This window comes from Sinocyclocheilus grahami, unplaced genomic scaffold, assembly GCF_001515645.1.
Source record: "Sinocyclocheilus grahami isolate Dianchi unplaced genomic scaffold, SAMN03320097.WGS_v1.1 scaffold471.1, whole genome shotgun sequence".
NCBI lineage: Eukaryota > Metazoa > Chordata > Actinopteri > Cypriniformes > Cyprinidae > Sinocyclocheilus > Sinocyclocheilus grahami.
The window spans coordinates 386,042-405,419 of record NW_015505650.1 but is presented as its reverse complement, the minus strand read 5'-3'; the positions used below and the strand labels follow the sequence as shown (position 1 = coordinate 405,419).

At 35.6% G+C, this 19,378-nt stretch overlaps 1 protein-coding gene across 1 annotated transcript in view; it reads left to right on the top strand.

Annotated features, from left to right (window-relative positions):
- The window catches only part of LOC107553346 (CUGBP Elav-like family member 4), a 125,864-nt gene that overhangs the window by 70,567 nt on the left and 35,919 nt on the right, over window positions 1-19,378 (top strand). Inside the window, exons 4-5 of the mRNA XM_016235547.1 lie at window positions 10,102-10,230; window positions 13,635-13,714. Coding sequence (XP_016091033.1) covers window positions 10,102-10,230; window positions 13,635-13,714 — 209 coding nt within the window. The remainder of the gene's footprint in view (window positions 1-10,101; window positions 10,231-13,634; window positions 13,715-19,378) is intronic.

The window sequence follows — 19,378 nt, the reverse complement described above, 5'->3', positions numbered from 1 at the left end:
CACACACACACTTTCTCTCTCTCTCTCTCTCTCTCTCTCTCTCTCTCTCTCTCACTCACACACTTGCTGTTCTAACATCTTTCTCTCTTTCTTATTCAGATGAACCGGCCCATCCAGGTGAAACCGGCCGACAGTGAAGGACGAGGAGGTAATTAACCTTCTTTCTCTCTCTCTCTCTCTCTCTCTCTCTCACACACACACACACACATGGTGAGTGACTGCTTGTGTTGGAGTGGCCGTTAATTTAGGTCACTTGCCTCCATTAACTCTCCATATGTTCGGGCCTCCGCGGTTCGCCATGACTCGGCTCGGATCAAAGGAGCCGCAGGTTGCCACCGTTAACCGTAATAACACGTGCCGTTAACGGCTGAAGCGGCAGGTGATGTGGTGTCGGTTCGACTGGATTCAGAGCACCTGGTTGTCCTGAAAGCACTCGCCGTATGTTTGTAGCAGCATCTGTGTTGACCTGCACCTGCTCTTCATTCTCTACTTCTGCTTGTGGTTTTACAGGCGGTTTTGTTGGTCACAGTGGCGGCTCCAGGATTTTTTTGTTGGGGGTGCTAAGGGGGGGCTAAAAAACTAATTAAATTGAGTGAAAGTAATGAACGCCTATAAGCTTCAGCTATCTAAACAGCATGCAAATTCAGCCACCTTGTGTTTTTATATAGCCTACAGCAGCTTCGAAAAAGGCAAATTTAAAAAAAAATTCTATTAATAAATATTAATATAATAATTATTGATAATATTACAGTGGCGGCTCCAGGATTTTTTTTTTGGGGGGGCTTAGGGGGGGCTAAAAAACTAATTAAATTGAGTGAAAGTAATGAACGCCTATAAGCTTCAGCTATCTAAACAGCATGCAAATTCAGCCACCTTGTGTTTTTATATAGCCTACAGCAGCTTCGAAAAAGGCAAATTAAAAAAAAAATTCTGTGGTATTAAACTTCTCATATGCCACTGTTATTAGTAATATAACTGCTGATGCCAACTGCCAAATATGACACTTACAAATGCAATTTGTAAGCACACATAGAAAAGAGAGAAAGTATTAATATATATAGTATTATTTATTTTGCACATATGTTTAGTCATTTTTTTCTGACCATCAAGTGTCAGTCACTCTCAATGCAAACTGGCAGGAAAACATGGTAAATTCTAACCATTTTTTACAATAGATAAAGTGCCGACAATTCATACAACTATTTCCACAGAGTGGCATAGCGGACGCGATAACCTCCCCGTGCTGTCGTATCATGTGTCGACGATATAGCCAGAGATATTGTCAAAAGCATAAAAAATTGGCAATATTAAGAGGATTTAGAATTTCCAATTAATGTAGGCATGTTACATTCTTCTTATTATTAGGCCTTATCATTAGGTTACTTTTATTATTAAATTACATGGAATTATTGCCCCACAATCACCGCATGACGCGCTGTGAGGATAATTAAAGTTTAGGCTATTAGCTTACTCCTCATTGAAAATGTTTTTTAAAAGTTTTTGTTTTTTTTAATCAAGTCTATTAATGTATGTAATGAATTATAGGCCTATAATTAAAATAATTAACACTGCAGTCATCAATGAAAATTAAGAGCAGCTTTATTTCATGCACCGATGAGGTGAGATATCATGAAAATCTGACTTTTCCAGGTGTTAAGCGCTATAATCAGGTCCTCGGTGCATCTACCAACCAAGGAAACGTGAAAAAGATTAACCCAGTAACTTAGTTTTGGGAAGCCTTTTTCTGCAAGTGTCTGAGAAAACCAGCGCGTCTGATTTCATCCCTTGGTGACGTGGCAAAGGGATCCCATTATAATATTACCGCCCCTTAATCTGCACATTTCTACCCATAGCACCGTTATTTTGATCTTATTGATAAAATGATAAAAATGCATGTTTCTGCTTCCACTCAAAATAGGCATTTTCAGAATGATATAATAAATGATCTGTGGGGTATTTTGAGCTGAAACTTCACAGACACATTCTGGGGACACCTGAGACTTATATTACATATTGTAAAAATGGGCATAATATGTCTCCTTTAAGACAGTTATCAGCATATGTTGAAGTAGTTTCGTCTCTCGTTGTCTCAGAGAATATGCGCCGTTAATGAAGCATTAGAAAGTCCGTTTTTTTACTTTCACTTTCTCTATAGTGAATTGACTGACGTAGGAAATACTTGGGGGGCTGTGCCGGGGCTAAGCAAGTTTCTGATGGGGCTATAGCCCCGCCCTAGCGCCGCCACTGGTTGGTCAGCAGGAGTGACGGATCCGATCCGTGAGGAGTTGATTCTCGATGAACATGATTCGAGTAATTCCTAACGGGTCAGACAGCTGATTGAGACTTTGGTGTCTGAGCACAGTTTGAGACATCGTTGAGATCTCTTGAGATGTGTGTGGTCTGTCCTCGTCTGAGAAGAAGATAAAAAACAATAGACTAATTAAAATATCACTTCATAATCACATTTTTAATTTATTATTGTCATTACAAATTTATATTTTATGAATATAAGAAAATACGTAGAAAACACAATAGACAAATCAAAAATATCACTTCACATCACATTTTTATAATACATTTTTAATTAATCAATTATTATTTATCAATTATTTTATTAGTCATGTAATATTTTTATGAATATTATCAATTTGCTAAAATGCATTATTTGTTTTATTTATCATTATTTTGTATTTTTAGAGAAGCTGATCAATAATAGATAACACAATAGACTATTGACAAATTAAAAATATCACTTCATACCATTTTTTATATTTTTTTATGAATTAACAATTGTTAATTTTATCAATCCTAGTTTAACTTTTATGTAAATTCTTATACATTCGCCAAATTTGCATTATTTTTATTTGATCTATCTTAAACGGATAAATTATATAAAAAGCAGACAATATACAAATTTAAATATCATGTCATACTCACATTTTTATAATTTTTATCATTTTTAAATTAATTATTATTCATCAATTATTTTATCAAGTCATACAAATAAATTTTTTATGAATATTATCAATTTGCTGAATTTACATTTTTGTTTTATTTGTCATTATTTTTTTATTTTGTGGTTATCCAGGTGTTAATGTCTCCTAAATGTTATTTCTTTCACTTATGGAGGCTTTAGTGAAAGAAGAAAAAACTAGCGGCGCATCAAAATGAAAATTCTGGGCCAAAACCAAAAATTCAGGATGCACTTTGACAAAAACTGAAATCAAAAATAAATTTTATTTAATAATCAATAATTAAACAAACTTATTTAATAATAACACATACTCAAATAGAAAAAAATGAGCACATGAAGCAGTTTTTGTCAACTTTTTTATAACAGAATTATGTTTCCACTCTAATTTGTTGTTGAAATATAAAGATTTAAACGGTGGCTGTAATAAAAACTTGTTTTCATGACAGATTTAGCTTATTGTGATTATTGGATTGCAAGTGCACTACAAATCATGTTTAGCGAAGTTCACGCATCAACAGAAAACAGCATAAACTAAAAGATTGATCTTGAGATTGAAGAATTGATATCAGTATCCATTAAAAATGAGAAATGCATATTGTTAGTCCAGCACTGTTGTAATTGTAGTTTATCTCGTGTGAAATAGAAAATAAAACACACCATCGAAGAAGCACTAATTAAACCTCAGCCTATGATTTCAGGCGTTTAAGACTTTTTTTAACATTTCCAGTCTACAAAAAAATCGTCTCGGGTTACTTATGTAACCATGGTTCCCTGAGTAGGGAACGAGACACTGCGTCCTCTAGGTTTCCCCATAGCGACCCCTAGAGGACACAGTTCGAAGTTCCCATGAAAGGGAACGTATTTGCTGTTTATAAACAGACAGCTAGATCTAATCAGATTCTGATGACAGATATATTTTGTTAACTGTGTAAAAATGGCCCGTTTCATTATATGGGAAAAGAGCTGCTGCTTTTGTGTCCAAAAAATGGAAAAAAATAACATAAATGATGACAGAAGTTTCATTTCTGGTTGAATTTATCATTTATTGGAGGGAGAGGAAAATGGTTTAATCTGTTTGGGTTTCCCCGCCGTTTTATTTCCCTAATTTATACAGGATTCAGGCTTTAATTGACTAAATATTTGAATTAATGAGGCTCTGGTGGTTTTAATGAGCCGAAATCAAAGACAAATATTTAAAACCAGAATTGATGAGCGATGTGCCAACAAGGTTTTCAAACACAAATGTGTAAATATTAAAGCTGCTGTGATTATTCCTCGTCCTGTACGTCAGCAGGCGGATCTGATTTCGGTCAGATGAGACGTTTTTGAGCATTCGCACAGAACTCTGGGTAGTTTGATGTTTTAAGACTCTAATGAGTAAGAAATGGATTAGAAAAATAGTATATTTAATTTTATATGACAGCTGTTTGAATGACCGTGGCAATTAAAAAACACAACTGCAAGATGCAGACTCAGAAAAGAGCTTATATCTCGCATTACTTTTCTTTTTTATTTATTTTTATTTCTCACAATTATGATGAATTATGGGGGGGGGTTAATTCTTGCAATTCTGACTTTTTTTCTCAGAATTCAGAAATTCAGAAGTCCAAATTGTGAGCTAAAAACTTGTAATTACTTTTGTTTATTATTAATTCTGTGTCATCAACAACAACAACAACAAAAACAATAGAGGTATCTATATATAACTCAAAATTCACAGAAAAAATGTGTATGTTTTGCAGTTCTGTTTTTTGTTTGTTTATCTCACAATTATTTTTTTCCCCTCAGAATTCAGAAAATAAAATTCAAAAGTCCAGATTGTGAGATAAAAAGTTGTAGTTACCTTTGTTGTTTTTTATTCTGTGTCGGAAACCAAAAACTGAATTGAGATGTAAACTCAGAATTCACAGAAAAAAAGAGTTTATCTCTCGCAATTCTGAGTTTATATCTCACAACCCTGACTCTTTACTGTGAGCTGAAAACTTGCAATGACCTTTTTTTATTTTTAATTCCAAGGCAAAAAAAATATAATAATAAAATAAATAAATAAAACAGAATTGAGAGATATAAACAGATATCTGACTCTTTTTCTCTGAAGTCAGAATTGTGAATTTTGAGATAAAGTCAAAATTACCTTCTTTATTTTTTTTTATTATATATATATTTTTTTATCCCATGATGGAAAAAAGCTTCCGTACAATTTTGTGCAAGTTTCTGGTGATAGTAACAACATATAAACCACCAAACTCTCATTTTTTGGTGGAACAACGCATTTGAAAACAAAGGCAGGAGAGAGAATATAGTTTAAAAGTCTGAATATGTGCGTTCTGTCGTCATTTACTCACAAACCCAAAAGAGAGCAGCAGCAGCAGCACGAACATCCTTCAGCACATCAGACATCAGCGCACGTTCTTCATTACTCTGCTCTGCTGATGCTGTTTGTGCATCCATTCATTTGGCTTCAGTGAAAAGACTCTCGGATACCCAGCTGTCAGATGACTCTAGATTTCTTTATTTCTTTTTTCTGTGTTCACGTTACGAGGCCATCTATTGGACACGGTCACTGACAGGTTCTTATTTTCCAGACCATTTGCTCTGCAGAAAGACACGACACGCTGAGAGACGGACAGCGATGAGACACGAGTGATTGAAGAGAATATTTGACTCAGTCTAGACGACATTATCAGACAAACTTTCAGATTTCAGTCCACGTTTGGGGCAGTTTTTCACATTTGGTGACCAGAACTGATGAAGTCAGAGTGGATGAGTTGTTTGCTTTGTAATAAATAGTTTACTTTAAGCAGTTTGATGCATTCAGATCAATTTGCACACATCATTTGCATTCATTATCTACTCAACACCATGATCAGCCGATCACAGTGACTTATATTGAGAGGATTTTGTGATAGTTGTTTATACTGTGAACTGTTCTGGCACTTCTATTACATTAGAATAAACATTAAAATATTTTCAAAATAGAGCCACAAGTCTTAAATGTTAATATGAGTCTATTGTTAGGACACAATTACAATTGTATCTTCCAGTGATTAAGAAAACAACATCATTGAAATAAGCGATTATTGTGCCGCAGTGATGCACTTGTTTTGTCTTATATGATCCTGTTTGATTTCTTCTTTGTGTTAGAAATCAATCACTTTTCCTTTTATCCCTCCCTAAATGTTTAGTCGTTTTCAGTTGTGATTGTGGGTGCAATAGAATTATATTATGGATTCAACGTTACTACATTTTTCTGCCGATAATGATATCTGATTATTCAGAATTTATCAATGCCAGTACTAACAGATTTGTGTAAAAGCTGCATTCAAGCTGCCTATTTCTGCTCCATAGACAATATAAGTGCATTATTTTAGTTTGTTTTTGTAAGTCATAGTATTTTCTGGTGTACAGAACAGATGCTGCACATAGTACAGTATATACAGTATATGTTTTAATTTAAACAGAAGTGAGTCCCTCTGAAGTGCAGGTGTGTGTGTGTGTGTCTGTCTGATGAGTGACATCAAAGCGTCTGAGATCAGCGTTGGTTATTATGCCATAGAGCTGCACTTTGCAGTCGAGCATCTCTAAAGTGTGGCTCAGGTCAGGCGTGAACGCTAATTAATAGTGATCCATCTCCTGTACATGAGCGTGAGCGCCACGGACGCCGAGATGGTGAATATATAACTCATAGGTCTGGGTCTGGGAATGAAAAGATAACGGACTGTAAATTCAATTTCTCTCTCATCTGTCCCTGAGGAACGCTCCAGGAACTTCCAGCATCCTCTGTGGCTAATTTAATTTATCTCAGCGTAGACTAACATGTCGGAAACGGTCATTATTGCGCTTATGGCTAGTTAATTAAGCTTGTAAAGCTGACATGGGGTGCGCGAGTGGCCCCTGATGTGTGCGGAGCCCCGGTCCCCGATCGAGAGTACAGAGAGGAAGACAGGCTTTACAGTGAACAGATTATAATATTCATGCATTCATGATGTAACACAGCTGATGCTGTATTAAACTCTTATTTTTCCCTTGAGGTCCACTTTTAATGTTAGTGCATCATTACAGTCATAATTTAGGTTTTCACAGTAATTGTCTGATCCTTACAATCACACAGGCTGTGTACTGTACCTTTAAGACTTCTCTATATAAATTGGCTAAGGTCTTTGCAAATTAAATAGGTAACAGCGCTCATATACACGTGTTGTGGTTGTGTTGTCAGATCTGATGTATTTGTCGTGTTTGTGATGTATGGGTTTTAAAAAAGTATTTCTACATACTGCATCAGACTCATCAGAGATCAGGAAGAATCCTGTAATTGTTATATGACCTGTTTAATGATGACAGTAACACTAGTGAATTTTACACTGGTAAGACTGATCGCTGACACACACACACACACACACATACACACACACTGCTGACCCAGTTGCCCACTGAAGTGACACACATCCACCACGCTGCTTTATCTCTCTTTATTCTTTAAACAGATCATATCTATCTATCTATCTGTAGTTATTGTTTTTTTTTCATGTTCTTTAAGGAAGTCTCTTCTGCTCACCGAGGCTGCATTTAAAAAATATATATATTATTACAATTTAAAATAACTTTTCTATGTGAATGTGTGAATTTCAGCTATATCTCAGCCATATCTCAGTTCTATCTCAGCCTAAAGTGTGGCTCAGGTCAGGCGTGAACGCTAATTAATAGTGATCCATCTCCTGTACATGAGCGTGAGCGCCACGGACGCCGAGATGGTGAATATATAACTCATAGGTCTGGGTCTGGGAATGAAAAGATAACGGACTGTAAATTCAATTTCTCTCTCATCTGTCCCTGAGGAACGCTCCAGGAACTTCCAGCATCCTCTGTGGCTAATTTAATTTATCTCAGCGTAGACTAACATGTCGGAAACGGTCATTATTGCGCTTATGGCTAGTTAATTAAGCTTGTAAAGCTGACATGGGGTGCGCGAGTGGCCCCTGATGTGTGCGGAGCCCCGGTCCCCGATCGAGAGTACAGAGAGGAAGACAGGCTTTACAGTGAACAGATTATAATATTCATGCATTCATGATGTAACACAGCTGATGCTGTATTAAACTCTTATTTTTCCCTTGAGGTCCACTTTTAATGTTAGTGCATCATTACAGTCATAATTTAGGTTTTCACAGTAATTGTCTGATCCTTACAATCACACAGGCTGTGTACTGTACCTTTAAGACTTCTCTATATAAATTGGCTAAGGTCTTTGCAAATTAAATAGGTAACAGCGCTCATATACACGTGTTGTGGTTGTGTTGTCAGATCTGATGTATTTGTCGTGTTTGTGATGTATGGGTTTTAAAAAAGTATTTCTACATACTGCATCAGACTCATCAGAGATCAGGAAGAATCCTGTAATTGTTATATGACCTGTTTAATGATGACAGTAACACTAGTGAATTTTACACTGGTAAGACTGATCGCTGACACACACACACACACACACACACACACACACACACACATACACACACACTGCTGACCCAGTTGCCCACTGAAGTGACACACATCCACCACGCTGCTTTATCTCTCTTTATTCTTTAAACAGATCATATCTATCTATCTATCTATCTATCTGTAGTTATTGTTTTTTTTTCATGTTCTTTAAGGAAGTCTCTTCTGCTCACCGAGGCTGCATTTAAAAAATATATATATTATTACAATTTAAAATAACTTTTCTATGTGAATGTGTGAATTTCAGCTATATCTCAGCCATATCTCAGTTCTATCTCAGCTATATCTCAGCCATATCTTAGCCATATTTGTATGTTCAGTCTGTGTGCATTTAATTTATTTAATACGCGAGTTTCACAATTTGAGTTGAATTACTGAAATAAATGAACTTTTCCACGACATTCTAATTTATTGAGATGCACCTGTATATCTCAGTTGTATCTCAGCCATATCTCAGTTCTATCTCAGTTGCATCTTAGCTGTATCTCAGCTATAGCTCAGCCATATTTGTATATCAGCTGTGTCTCAGCTATATGTCAGTTATATCTCAGCCGTTTCTCAGGTATATCTCAGTCGTATCTCAATTATATCTCAGCTATATCTCAGCCATATCTCAGTTATATCTCAGCCATATCTTAGCCATATTTGTATATCAGCTGTGTCTCAGCCATATCTCAGCCGTTTCTCAGGTATATCTCAGTCGTATCTCAATTATATCTCAGCTATATCTCAGCCATATCTCAGCTATATCTCAGCCGTATTTTAGCTATATCTCGGCCATAAGCCATATATATCTCAGTTGTATCTCAGCCATATCTCAGTTCTATCTCAGTTGCATCTCAGCTGTATCTCAGCTGTAGCTCAGCCATATTTGTATATCAGCTGTGTCTCAGCTATATGTCAGTTATATCTGAGCCGTTTCTCAGTTATATCTCCGCCATATCCCAATTATATCTCAGCTATATCTAATTTATATCTCAGTCGTATCTTAGCTATATCCCAGCCATATCTCAGTTCTATCTCAGTGATATCTCATCTGTGTCTCAGCTGTATCTCAGCCGTATTTGTATATCAGCTGTTTTAGCCATATCTCTGCCATTTGTGCACACATATACACACACACAAACAGCTAAACCATTACTCAATCAATCAAACTGCCCAAACGTTCATGCTTCGTTAAACCACCAATTTCAATGAGGCAGAAAACATTGTGTGTGTGGCCACAGGGAGAAATCACATCACACTGATTTGATGGAGATTATTGGTGAAATAGGATTATTTGTCCAGCATTTCAGTAATTATTATGCAAATGTTTGCATCTGTAGATGCTAGCACTGTATCAAGCCAGTTTGTGCACCAGCATTGTTGTTTCCCTTAGCACATTGTGTTAAATATTTAAGTCATGATACAATGTAAACACACCTAGTTACAGAGAATTGTAAGTACGCATGAGAAAGTGAGTGATTGAAAATGCATGTGTGTGTTTTCAGTGTTTTAACAGATGTTTGGATAAAATGGAACTTAATCACACATAATTCCTGTAAAGCAAAGGTCTTATCTTAATACTGTGTATTTTCTCTCTCTCTCTCTCTCTCTCTCTCTCTCTCTCTCTCTCTCTCTCTCTCTCTCTCTCTCAGAAGACCGGAAGCTGTTTGTGGGCATGCTGGGGAAGCAGCAGAGTGAAGAAGATGTGCGACGGCTGTTCGAGTCGTTCGGTCAGATAGAGGAGTGCACCGTGCTGCGGGGGCCTGATGGGGCCAGTAAGGGTCAGCACCGACACAACTCTCTGACACACCGCCATTGACCCACGTTCAGCCTCTGTTACTCAAACACATGACTGTTCAAATCGACTCGCTATGAAAACCTGCTTTAAGGTTTACATATGAATCAGCCCGTTTGGTTTGATGCATGTATCAGTCTTCTGACTGTGACTTCGACATTATCTAGCTGGCTAATATGGATTTTGAGAATGACTTGGAAACATTGTTTAGAGTTAGTTGATAATTATAATTAAACTAGTAATGTTTTGTTCATGTGCTGTTGTTTTCCAGCAAAAGTATATGGGATTACATCCATTTTTTTTTTTTTATAAAGAGAACGTCTTATCAATCTTTGGTGTATTGCCGGTGAAAATCTTATTAAAATAATAAATAAAATTAAATAATTAAAATATTTATAATTATGTATAAAATATGTATACAAAATATTTATATTATTATTATATATATTTAAAAATAAATGTTAATAATATAAAATTGTATTACAAGACATGCATATTGAATAAGCTGATTACATTTACATGAAAAGCAAAGTTGGGATAACAATTAAAACTCTAGGTGTGTATTAATTAGCAATAGTTTAAGTAGTAGTCTTGTATAATCTTGTGCATGTAAACACACTTAATATCTGTCTGTCTTGTGACTCTGAATGTCTACAGACAAACCTCAAAAGCTCTCTTATTGATTTTTCATATTTAGGTGTGTTTGGAAAATCATATGACCATGCTACTTGTACTATTTTTGAAGTATGCAGTATATAAACCGTGCATAGTATGTGAATATTCTGTATTCAGGGCGTTTATTCGAATGTGCAGCGTGCAGTAACGCAGAGCTCTTGACGTGACTCTACAATTTCCAATGTGAAGAATGAACTGGGACACAAAATTAAACACCTTTTCAACTCTAAATAACTTTTACTTACCTAATAAATTATGCAATAGACTGGGATCATGTGAAAAAATTAACGTGAGGAATTTAACCTAAATTTAACCTTCATCCAGTTGGAAATTTATGTTGCATTTATGCATTTGTCAGATGCTTTCATCCAAAGTTTTTTAATCAAGGTATGCATTTCATCACTTCATGCATTCCCTGGGAATCGAACCCATGACCTTGGAATACACAGGAATTTATAATTGTGTGCAAAAAAATAAAATGTCTCAACTGTCCAATTAAAATAATTAGTCAAAAAAGAGATGATTTATCACGCTGGAAATAGATGTTGCATCAATGCACATTTTGTCAAATGTGTAAATCATCCCGTTTTCAGTAGAGATCATTAACACACTGTACTCTACATACTGCAGCAGTAGTTAAAGTAGTACAGTAGCATGTTATTTCAGACATAGTGTATGTCTTTCTCACTCTACTCACACCTTCACTTTCTCACCCTCTTCTTCTCTCCCTTTCTCCGCTTCTTCATCATCATCTCTCTTTATGCTGCTGATCACTAAATAACTAGTATCTGTTCTGAATGAAGCAAACGGCACAAACACTTTCACTGCTGTGGTTGTATTTATAGTTATTGACTCATAAAAAGCCTTTATGCCTGTTGGATAAAGACGTGTGTTTCATCAAGGTGCATCAGTGGTGTGTGTGTGTAGTTGCAGCTTTTGTGGTGTTTGAGAGAACTGAAGTTACTTTTTTAATTCTTCTCCACTATTTTCTGCTATTAATTCAACCTGAAGCCCTTAAAGTCGATGCGTGTCATTGTTTTAGATGTTCAAACACTTACTGCACTGTAAAAATGATTTATTAAAGTTTGCAAATATTACAAATATCATTGGTGTACATTTCACAAGAAAATATTATTTCAGTTTTTCCTTCACTAAAATATTGTAGGAATGATTTTCACTCGGAAATATCTTTTTACATTTTTTTTTTTTTTACATTGCTTCAGAATTTCAATGTGTTACGTGCTAATTATTTGTGAAATTAATCACACTAGTGATTTCTGAGTGAAAATTGCTTCAGAGTAAATCCATTTTTTCATTCAGTTTAATGTTCAGAGTCCCTTTAAAGATGACATTTGTAATGTTTAGATGTTCAGATGGTTTGTGGGCTCAGTTTCATGTTCAGAGACACTAACAAAAGCCGTGACGCTTTCAGAACATTAATCTGTTAGTTTGATTGGCATGACGTCCTCTTCTGACTCAACCAATCACGTTCAGTTTGAGCCGGGACTATCTGTTTGATTGATTGGCGGAAGTGTTTGAAACTTGTTTGGATACAGACATTATTTTTGCTTTAACATGGAGACACGTGAGATTACTGGGTTGCTTTTTCTCGGGAGAAACATCTGAGAAACAAGAACTTCACTTGCTCTCCATTTAATCATATTTCTGTCTGGGTGAAACATTTAGGATTTTGAAAATATCTCATTTATGATTTTCTTTTCTATAGGCAGTGTGTGTGGCATGTGTCTGGTGGTCTTGAGACTGTAAATGATGTTGGAAACTGCAGCTGCAACTGTTTCTCTTTCTCTTTTCACTCGTAGCTCGGCTGGATTTCTGTCCTGAATAATGAAGCTTTAGCTGCGCTGGTTAAGATAGCATCACTGCTGCTCAGATGGATTCACGTCCAAATGTTTCTCCTCGAATCAAAAAGGGATTTTCGGAGCGTTTTCCCTAACCATCAGATTTGAAACCCTCAAACGTGCGCTGTCATGTCTAAAGGCTTTCTCATCTTCTGAAGTGTCGTTCTGTCTCATGAAAGTGTGGCACTCTCTCCGGCATTAATGCATCTTGTTTGTGGAGATTAAAAGTCATTTTCTGGCGTCCAAGCGCATGAATTGCGGGCCAGCTGCTGGGCGTTTGGGGTCAGGAGGGTTTGATGATTGTGGGTTTGTTAGATGGATGTTTGTGCCGTGTTTCCTCTTTATGGCTCTCTGCGGCTCCTGGCAAACCTTCTCCGGTTATTCTCTCTGGAAAAGTTAAAGCGTTCAGACACACACATACACACACACACACGTTTCTTAAAATATATTAAAAAATTGCATTTCCAAAAAGAGTTTATGTTAGTTATTACAGTCATTATAATTAACGTGTATGTGAAGGATTTGGGTCAGTCTCGGAGTTTGTTACCGTAGTAAATGCTTTAACTCTCTGTCTGTAGGGATGTCATGATGGGTAAATCTGTTTGAATCCATCTAATTCACTCAGATTCAGTCCTTTCAAACAAACCAACAAAATCAAAAACAGCACAGATCACAGCAGGGAAACACAGCACTTCCAGTGGAATCAGCAGAACGGCTTCAGTTATTTTTTTGGTCTGGTTATGAAGCAATACTTACTGTAATATATTTTTGTGGAAACCGTGATACTAATGAAATCTTTCAGTCTTCACTGGACTAGTTAAGTAACCTCTCTCTCATTCTTTCTTTCTCTCCACAGGCTGTGCTTTTGTAAAGTATTCCAGTCATGCAGAAGCCCAGACTGCGATTAACAGTCTCCACGGTGGACAGACGATGCCGGTGAGCGTCTCTCACGCACGCACTCACTCACTCACTCACTCACTCATTCACTCATTCACTCATTCACTCACTCACTCACGCACGCACGCACGCACGCACGCACGCACGCACGCACTCACTCACTCACATGTGCGCACACACACTCACACACACATACACGCACACACAGAGACACACACACACACTCTTAACACACACACACACACACACACACACAGAGACTCTGTGTGTGTGAGAGTGTGCGTGCGTGAGTGTGTGAGCGTGTGTGTGTGTGTGTGTGTGTGTGTGTGTGAGCGAGTGTGTGTCTCTGTGTGTGTGTGCGTGTGTTTGAGTGAGTGTGAGTGTGTGTTTGAGTGAGTGTGTGTGTGTGTGTGTGTCTCTGTGTGTGTGTGTGTGTGTGTGTGCGAGTGTGTGTTTGAGTGAGTGTGAGTGTGTGTGTGTGTGTGTGTGTGTGTTAGTGTGTGTGCAAGTGTGTGTGTGAGTGAGTGTGAGTGTGTGTGTGTGTGTGTGTGTGTGTTAGTGTGTGTGCAAGTGTGTGTGTGAGTGAGTGTGAGTGTGTGTGTGTGTGTGTGTGTGTGTTAGTGTGTGTGCAAGTGTGTGTGTGAGTGAGTGTGAGTGTGTGTGTGTGTGTGTGTGTGTGTTAGTGTGTGTGCAAGTGTGTGTGTGAGTGAGTGTGAGTGTGTGTGTGTGTGTGTGTGTGTGTTAGTGTGTGTGCAAGTGTGTGTGTGAGTGAGTGTGAGTGTGTGTGTGTGTGTGTGTGTGTGTGTGTGTCTGTGTGTGTGTCATGTCAATACTCCATCCTGTACAAGAAAGAAAAAAAAACAGTCATAACTGAGAAAAGTTTTATACAAGTTTATATAGTTTATATTAAGATTTTTTTCTGTTTATTCGTGAATTTTTTCACGTGCACCTCAAAATAAACAGAAAAAAAATAATATTTTACATAAGTGTCATTTTTTTATATCACTGATATAATAGTTTTTGTTAATATTTTTAATAAAATTTTGCTTTTATATTTGTATCGATTAAGTTTGTTTATTTAATTCTTATTTCGTTTAGAACTTCAACTTAAACTAAATGAAAATGAGTTGCCCTGGCAACTAGCTGAATTAAATCAAGTGTAAGTTTTTTATATTTTATTTCAAAATATTAAAAATATTTAAATATATTTTAACATACTTAAATATATTTCAATTTTATATGTATATATACATGGCCTAAAACTAAGTTTTTGCCTGACCTGCCAATGGCCGGTGACAGAAATATGTTTTACCAGCCACGGAAAAAAAAAAAACAGGCAGTTATGACAGCAAAATTCTAGATAATACCTCACAATCCTTGATTCCAGTTTCGATACGTGCTACAACTACTAGCTTAACCAATATAAATTTAATAGGCTACATTTTTAAAAACTAGTAAATAGTCAGTTGTAAAATAAGAGCAAATCAAATTACAAGCAATAGCACAAAATAGCCAACTATACAATAAAGATATAGAAACGGTGCATGTCAGGCAGGTCTAACAGTGATTTACAGCTAGAATACAGAAATTTAATAATTCTGCTAATCAAATAACACTATAGTCTTTATATCTTTTTTAAAGTTTAAGAGCAGTGAGTGATTGTTTTTTTTCTTTGATCAACATTAGAAAAGCAGACGACAGAGCAGGATTATTGGGATTCTGTGTCTATCACTTTAACACCATGTCTACAGTGTTTATAGAAAAGCAATGGAAACTGCTACTGTATGCCTGATATTTGATGTGTGCATGATGCTGACAGACTGAAAGCTGCCGCTGTTTTCAGTCACTGTTAACAATCATCTACTGCTGCAGTGAGGAAGAGTTTGAATCGTCTTGACCTTTTGAGTTGACCTCTAAAACCGAATGCCTACATTTTTGAACATGTAGGATATGTTTAAGTATGATATTTGCCTTTATATTTCATGCATCATTTCTATTGTGTGTGTGTGTGTGTGTGTGTGTGTGTGGGTGTGAGTGTGTGTGTGTGTGTGTGTGTGTGTGTGTCTGTGTGTGTGTCATGTCAATACTCCATCCTGTACAAGAAAGAAAAAAAAACAGTCATAACTGAGAAAAGTTTTATACAAGTTTATATAGTTTATATTAAGATTTTTTTCTGTTTATTCGTGAATTTTTTCACGTGCACCTCAAAATAAACAGAAAAAAAATAATATTTTACATAAGTGTCATTTTTTTATATCACTGATATAATAGTTTTTGTTAATATTTTTAATAAAATTTTGCTTTTATATTTGTATCGATTAAGTTTGTTTATTTAATTCTTATTTCGTTTAGAACTTCAACTTAAACTAAATGAAAATGAGTTGCCCTGGCAACTAGCTGAATTAAATCAAGTGTAAGTTTTTTATATTTTATTTCAAAATATTAAAAATATTTAAATATATTTGAACATACTTAAATATATTTTAATTTTATATGTATATATATACATGGCCTAAAACTAAGTTTTTGCCTGACCTGCCAATGGCCGGTGACAGAAAAAAACATTTTTACCAGCCACGGGAAAAAAAAAAACAGGCAGTTATGACAGCAAAATTCTAGATAATACCTCACAATCCTTGATTCCAGTTTCGATACGTGCTATAACTACTAGCTTAACCAATATAAATTTAATAGGCTACATTTTTAAAAACTAGTAAATAGTCAGTTGTAAAATAAGAGCAAATCAAATTACAAGCAATAGCACAAAATAGCCAACTATACAATAAAGATATAGAAACGGTGCATGTCAGGCAGGTCTAACAGTGATTTACAGCTAGAATACAGAAATTTAATAATTCTGCTAATCAAATAACACTATAGTCTTTATATCTTTTTTAAAGTTCAAGAGCAGTGAGTATATCATGAAATAAACATATATATATAAGTTTATTTCATGGTTTAATTAATGCTAATAACCCTGTTTTGCATGAAGTAAATGAATTTTAGGAAAATAGTGACGTTATTTTCGTGACAATGAACTCATTTTACCTTCAAATTTGTATTACTGTATTGTGGAAAAAACAAACAGTAAGAAATATATGTATTTTAATTGTAAAGTATGTATGTTTTTATGCCAATTTAAGTAAAACATTTTATTACAGTATTTTTTATATAAATGCATATGAATCTTAATATGCATTTGATATTTTACTTTAGTTATTATTGACTCAGCACTGAGAATAATGAGAATTACAACAACTGAAAAGGACAAGCTCTGGACACATTACAGTGATGAGAATGTATGGGTCAAATGTGCTGATTTGATCTGAAAATAAGGCAATAATAATGCAAAAAAAAAATCATAATGGTCCTTTTATTTATGCAAAATATAATTTCTTTTGATTGGAGTGAAATGTTCCTCTCACCTTAAACACACACAGGCAGGTGTTTTTGTGAAAGAACTTGAATAGCTTGTAAAGGTAACTTGTAAAAGTTTTTCTGTTTGTATTTCCGGTTATTGTTTTTTTTTCTCTGCTATGTAAATCTCGGCGGCCGGTGTGTAATTGAATCCAGATGCTCTTCTGAAGTCAAAGATTAGTTTTGTGAAGCTCGGCGGCCGGGACTGCCAGAGATGACGGCTCCCGCTGCCGCTTATCGAATTCAGCAAATTCATATCGTACGAGATCCAGCAGCGGATGATTGTTGTGTTTGTTTGTGGGAATGTGGCTCTCAGCCGGAGAGAAACACCTGTTTCAGAAACACCTGCTGTCGTCGTGACAAAAGCGGTGGAGAACATGTGACGACATTGTTTATGATTTTTCTGATTTCTGACGTTTATATCATCATAGTTTTAAACTTTCATATTCTGTGAAGTCTGAAGTCTCAGCTAAAGATTGAAAGTAACAAGTAAAAACAGTAACATTGAAACTTAGAAGACATTTAAAAAGTAGCAAATATAAATGATAAAAGGCATGAAGATACAAAGTGTCTAAAACTGTTTCAATCTGACCTTCATGTAAAGTTACAATCTGCTATTTTTATTAAAAATTGATCACTGGGACACAGAATTATTATAATTAATTACATAAATAAAAATAAATTTTCGTTATTTGTAATAAAATTAAGTTTTCATTTAAAAATTACGTTTTCATTTAGTGTTACTTGATTTACTAAAATAACTAAAACTGAAATAAAAATTAAACTACATGATTATTTACAAATACAAAAAAAAACTAAGACTGACAAAAACACAACAAAATTACCAAAAGTTTAACTAAAAGTCAAATGAAAGCTGAAAATATAAAATACAAATATTTGTTACTTGAAATAAAGTAAATGTAAACTGAAATAAAATAAAATAAATAAATAAAACTTATTTTTATTTCAGCTACTTTTTTCCATTTTCATTTAGTTAAACTTGAGTTCCTAAAAAAACTGAAATAAAAATTAATTTAAAATTAGACATATTTATTTACATAAAAAACTAAACTGACAAAAACGCACAACGAATTTTCTAAAACTGAATTTTAAATAAAGAAAGTATATATAAAAAATTGTTATTTAAAATAAATCTTAACTGACATAAAATAAATAGAAAATAAAATATAAAAAACACAAGCTTATTTTATTTCAGCTAGCTGGCACGACAAAGTTTTTATTTTTAAAGTCCCCCTGTAGTCAAAAATGGTATCCTTTAAAACTCATCTTTGAGCATCAAAATGACATATTTAAATGTTTTTTTCTTGTGAAAATAATTTTCGTATGCCTTAAAGGTGTCCTATTATGCTCTTTTACAAAGTCTTGATGTTGTTTTGGGGGTGTACTAGAACATGCTCTCATGCTCGGTGGTTCGAAAAACGCATTATTTTTCACATAATTTACATTATTACAACACCTCTCTCCCCAGGCTGGCACAAACGGCTCGATTAGTTCCGGCTTTGATGAAGGTCCACCTTCTGAAAAACAGAATGTGTTGTGATTGGTTAGCTGTCCCGGTGCGTAGTGATTGGCGAACAGCTTAGACGGTGTTTCAGTACTGCCATGCCCCCTTGCTCCGTCTTTCAACAAAAGCTTTTGGCGAATCCGGCACTTCTCACTCGTGATGTGGAAGCTGTCCTCAGTCAAATGCTCAGGAACAGAGTTTAAATAAATTGCAACCACTGTTTCCTGACATCATCCGCTTTCGCGTTTCAGGTGGTCGCGCACCGGACGAGAAGCGCAGCGTCGCGCCACGTCTTTAAAATTCAAATATATTATTTTCTATGAGTGTAGGCACAACGGCGGCACCCATCTACGTCGTGTTGTATTTATAATAATTTTTCTAGACCAGCGGTTCTCAATCCCAGTCCTCGTGTACCCCCGCTCTGCATGTTTTGCACGTCTCTCTTTGTTAACACACCTGATTCAGATCATCTCGTTAGAAGTGAGCTCCGTGCATGAACTGTGTTCCGACTGACATGCTCCCTACACAGTGTGCATTGCTCCCTACTCCCTGAGCAGGGGAAATCCGCTGAAGTTTACTTCACTTCGGAATATTCATTTACAGATTTACACTGCGCCGCTGCCTGCAGCGTCTTCACACACAGACGAAACTTACTAGAGAAGCGTGAAGTGGGACATAATATACCTCTGTAAATAAATACAATTTAAATTCACGTCTCGCACACTTAAATGCCCTTTGTATGGAACATATACGCTCCCTTC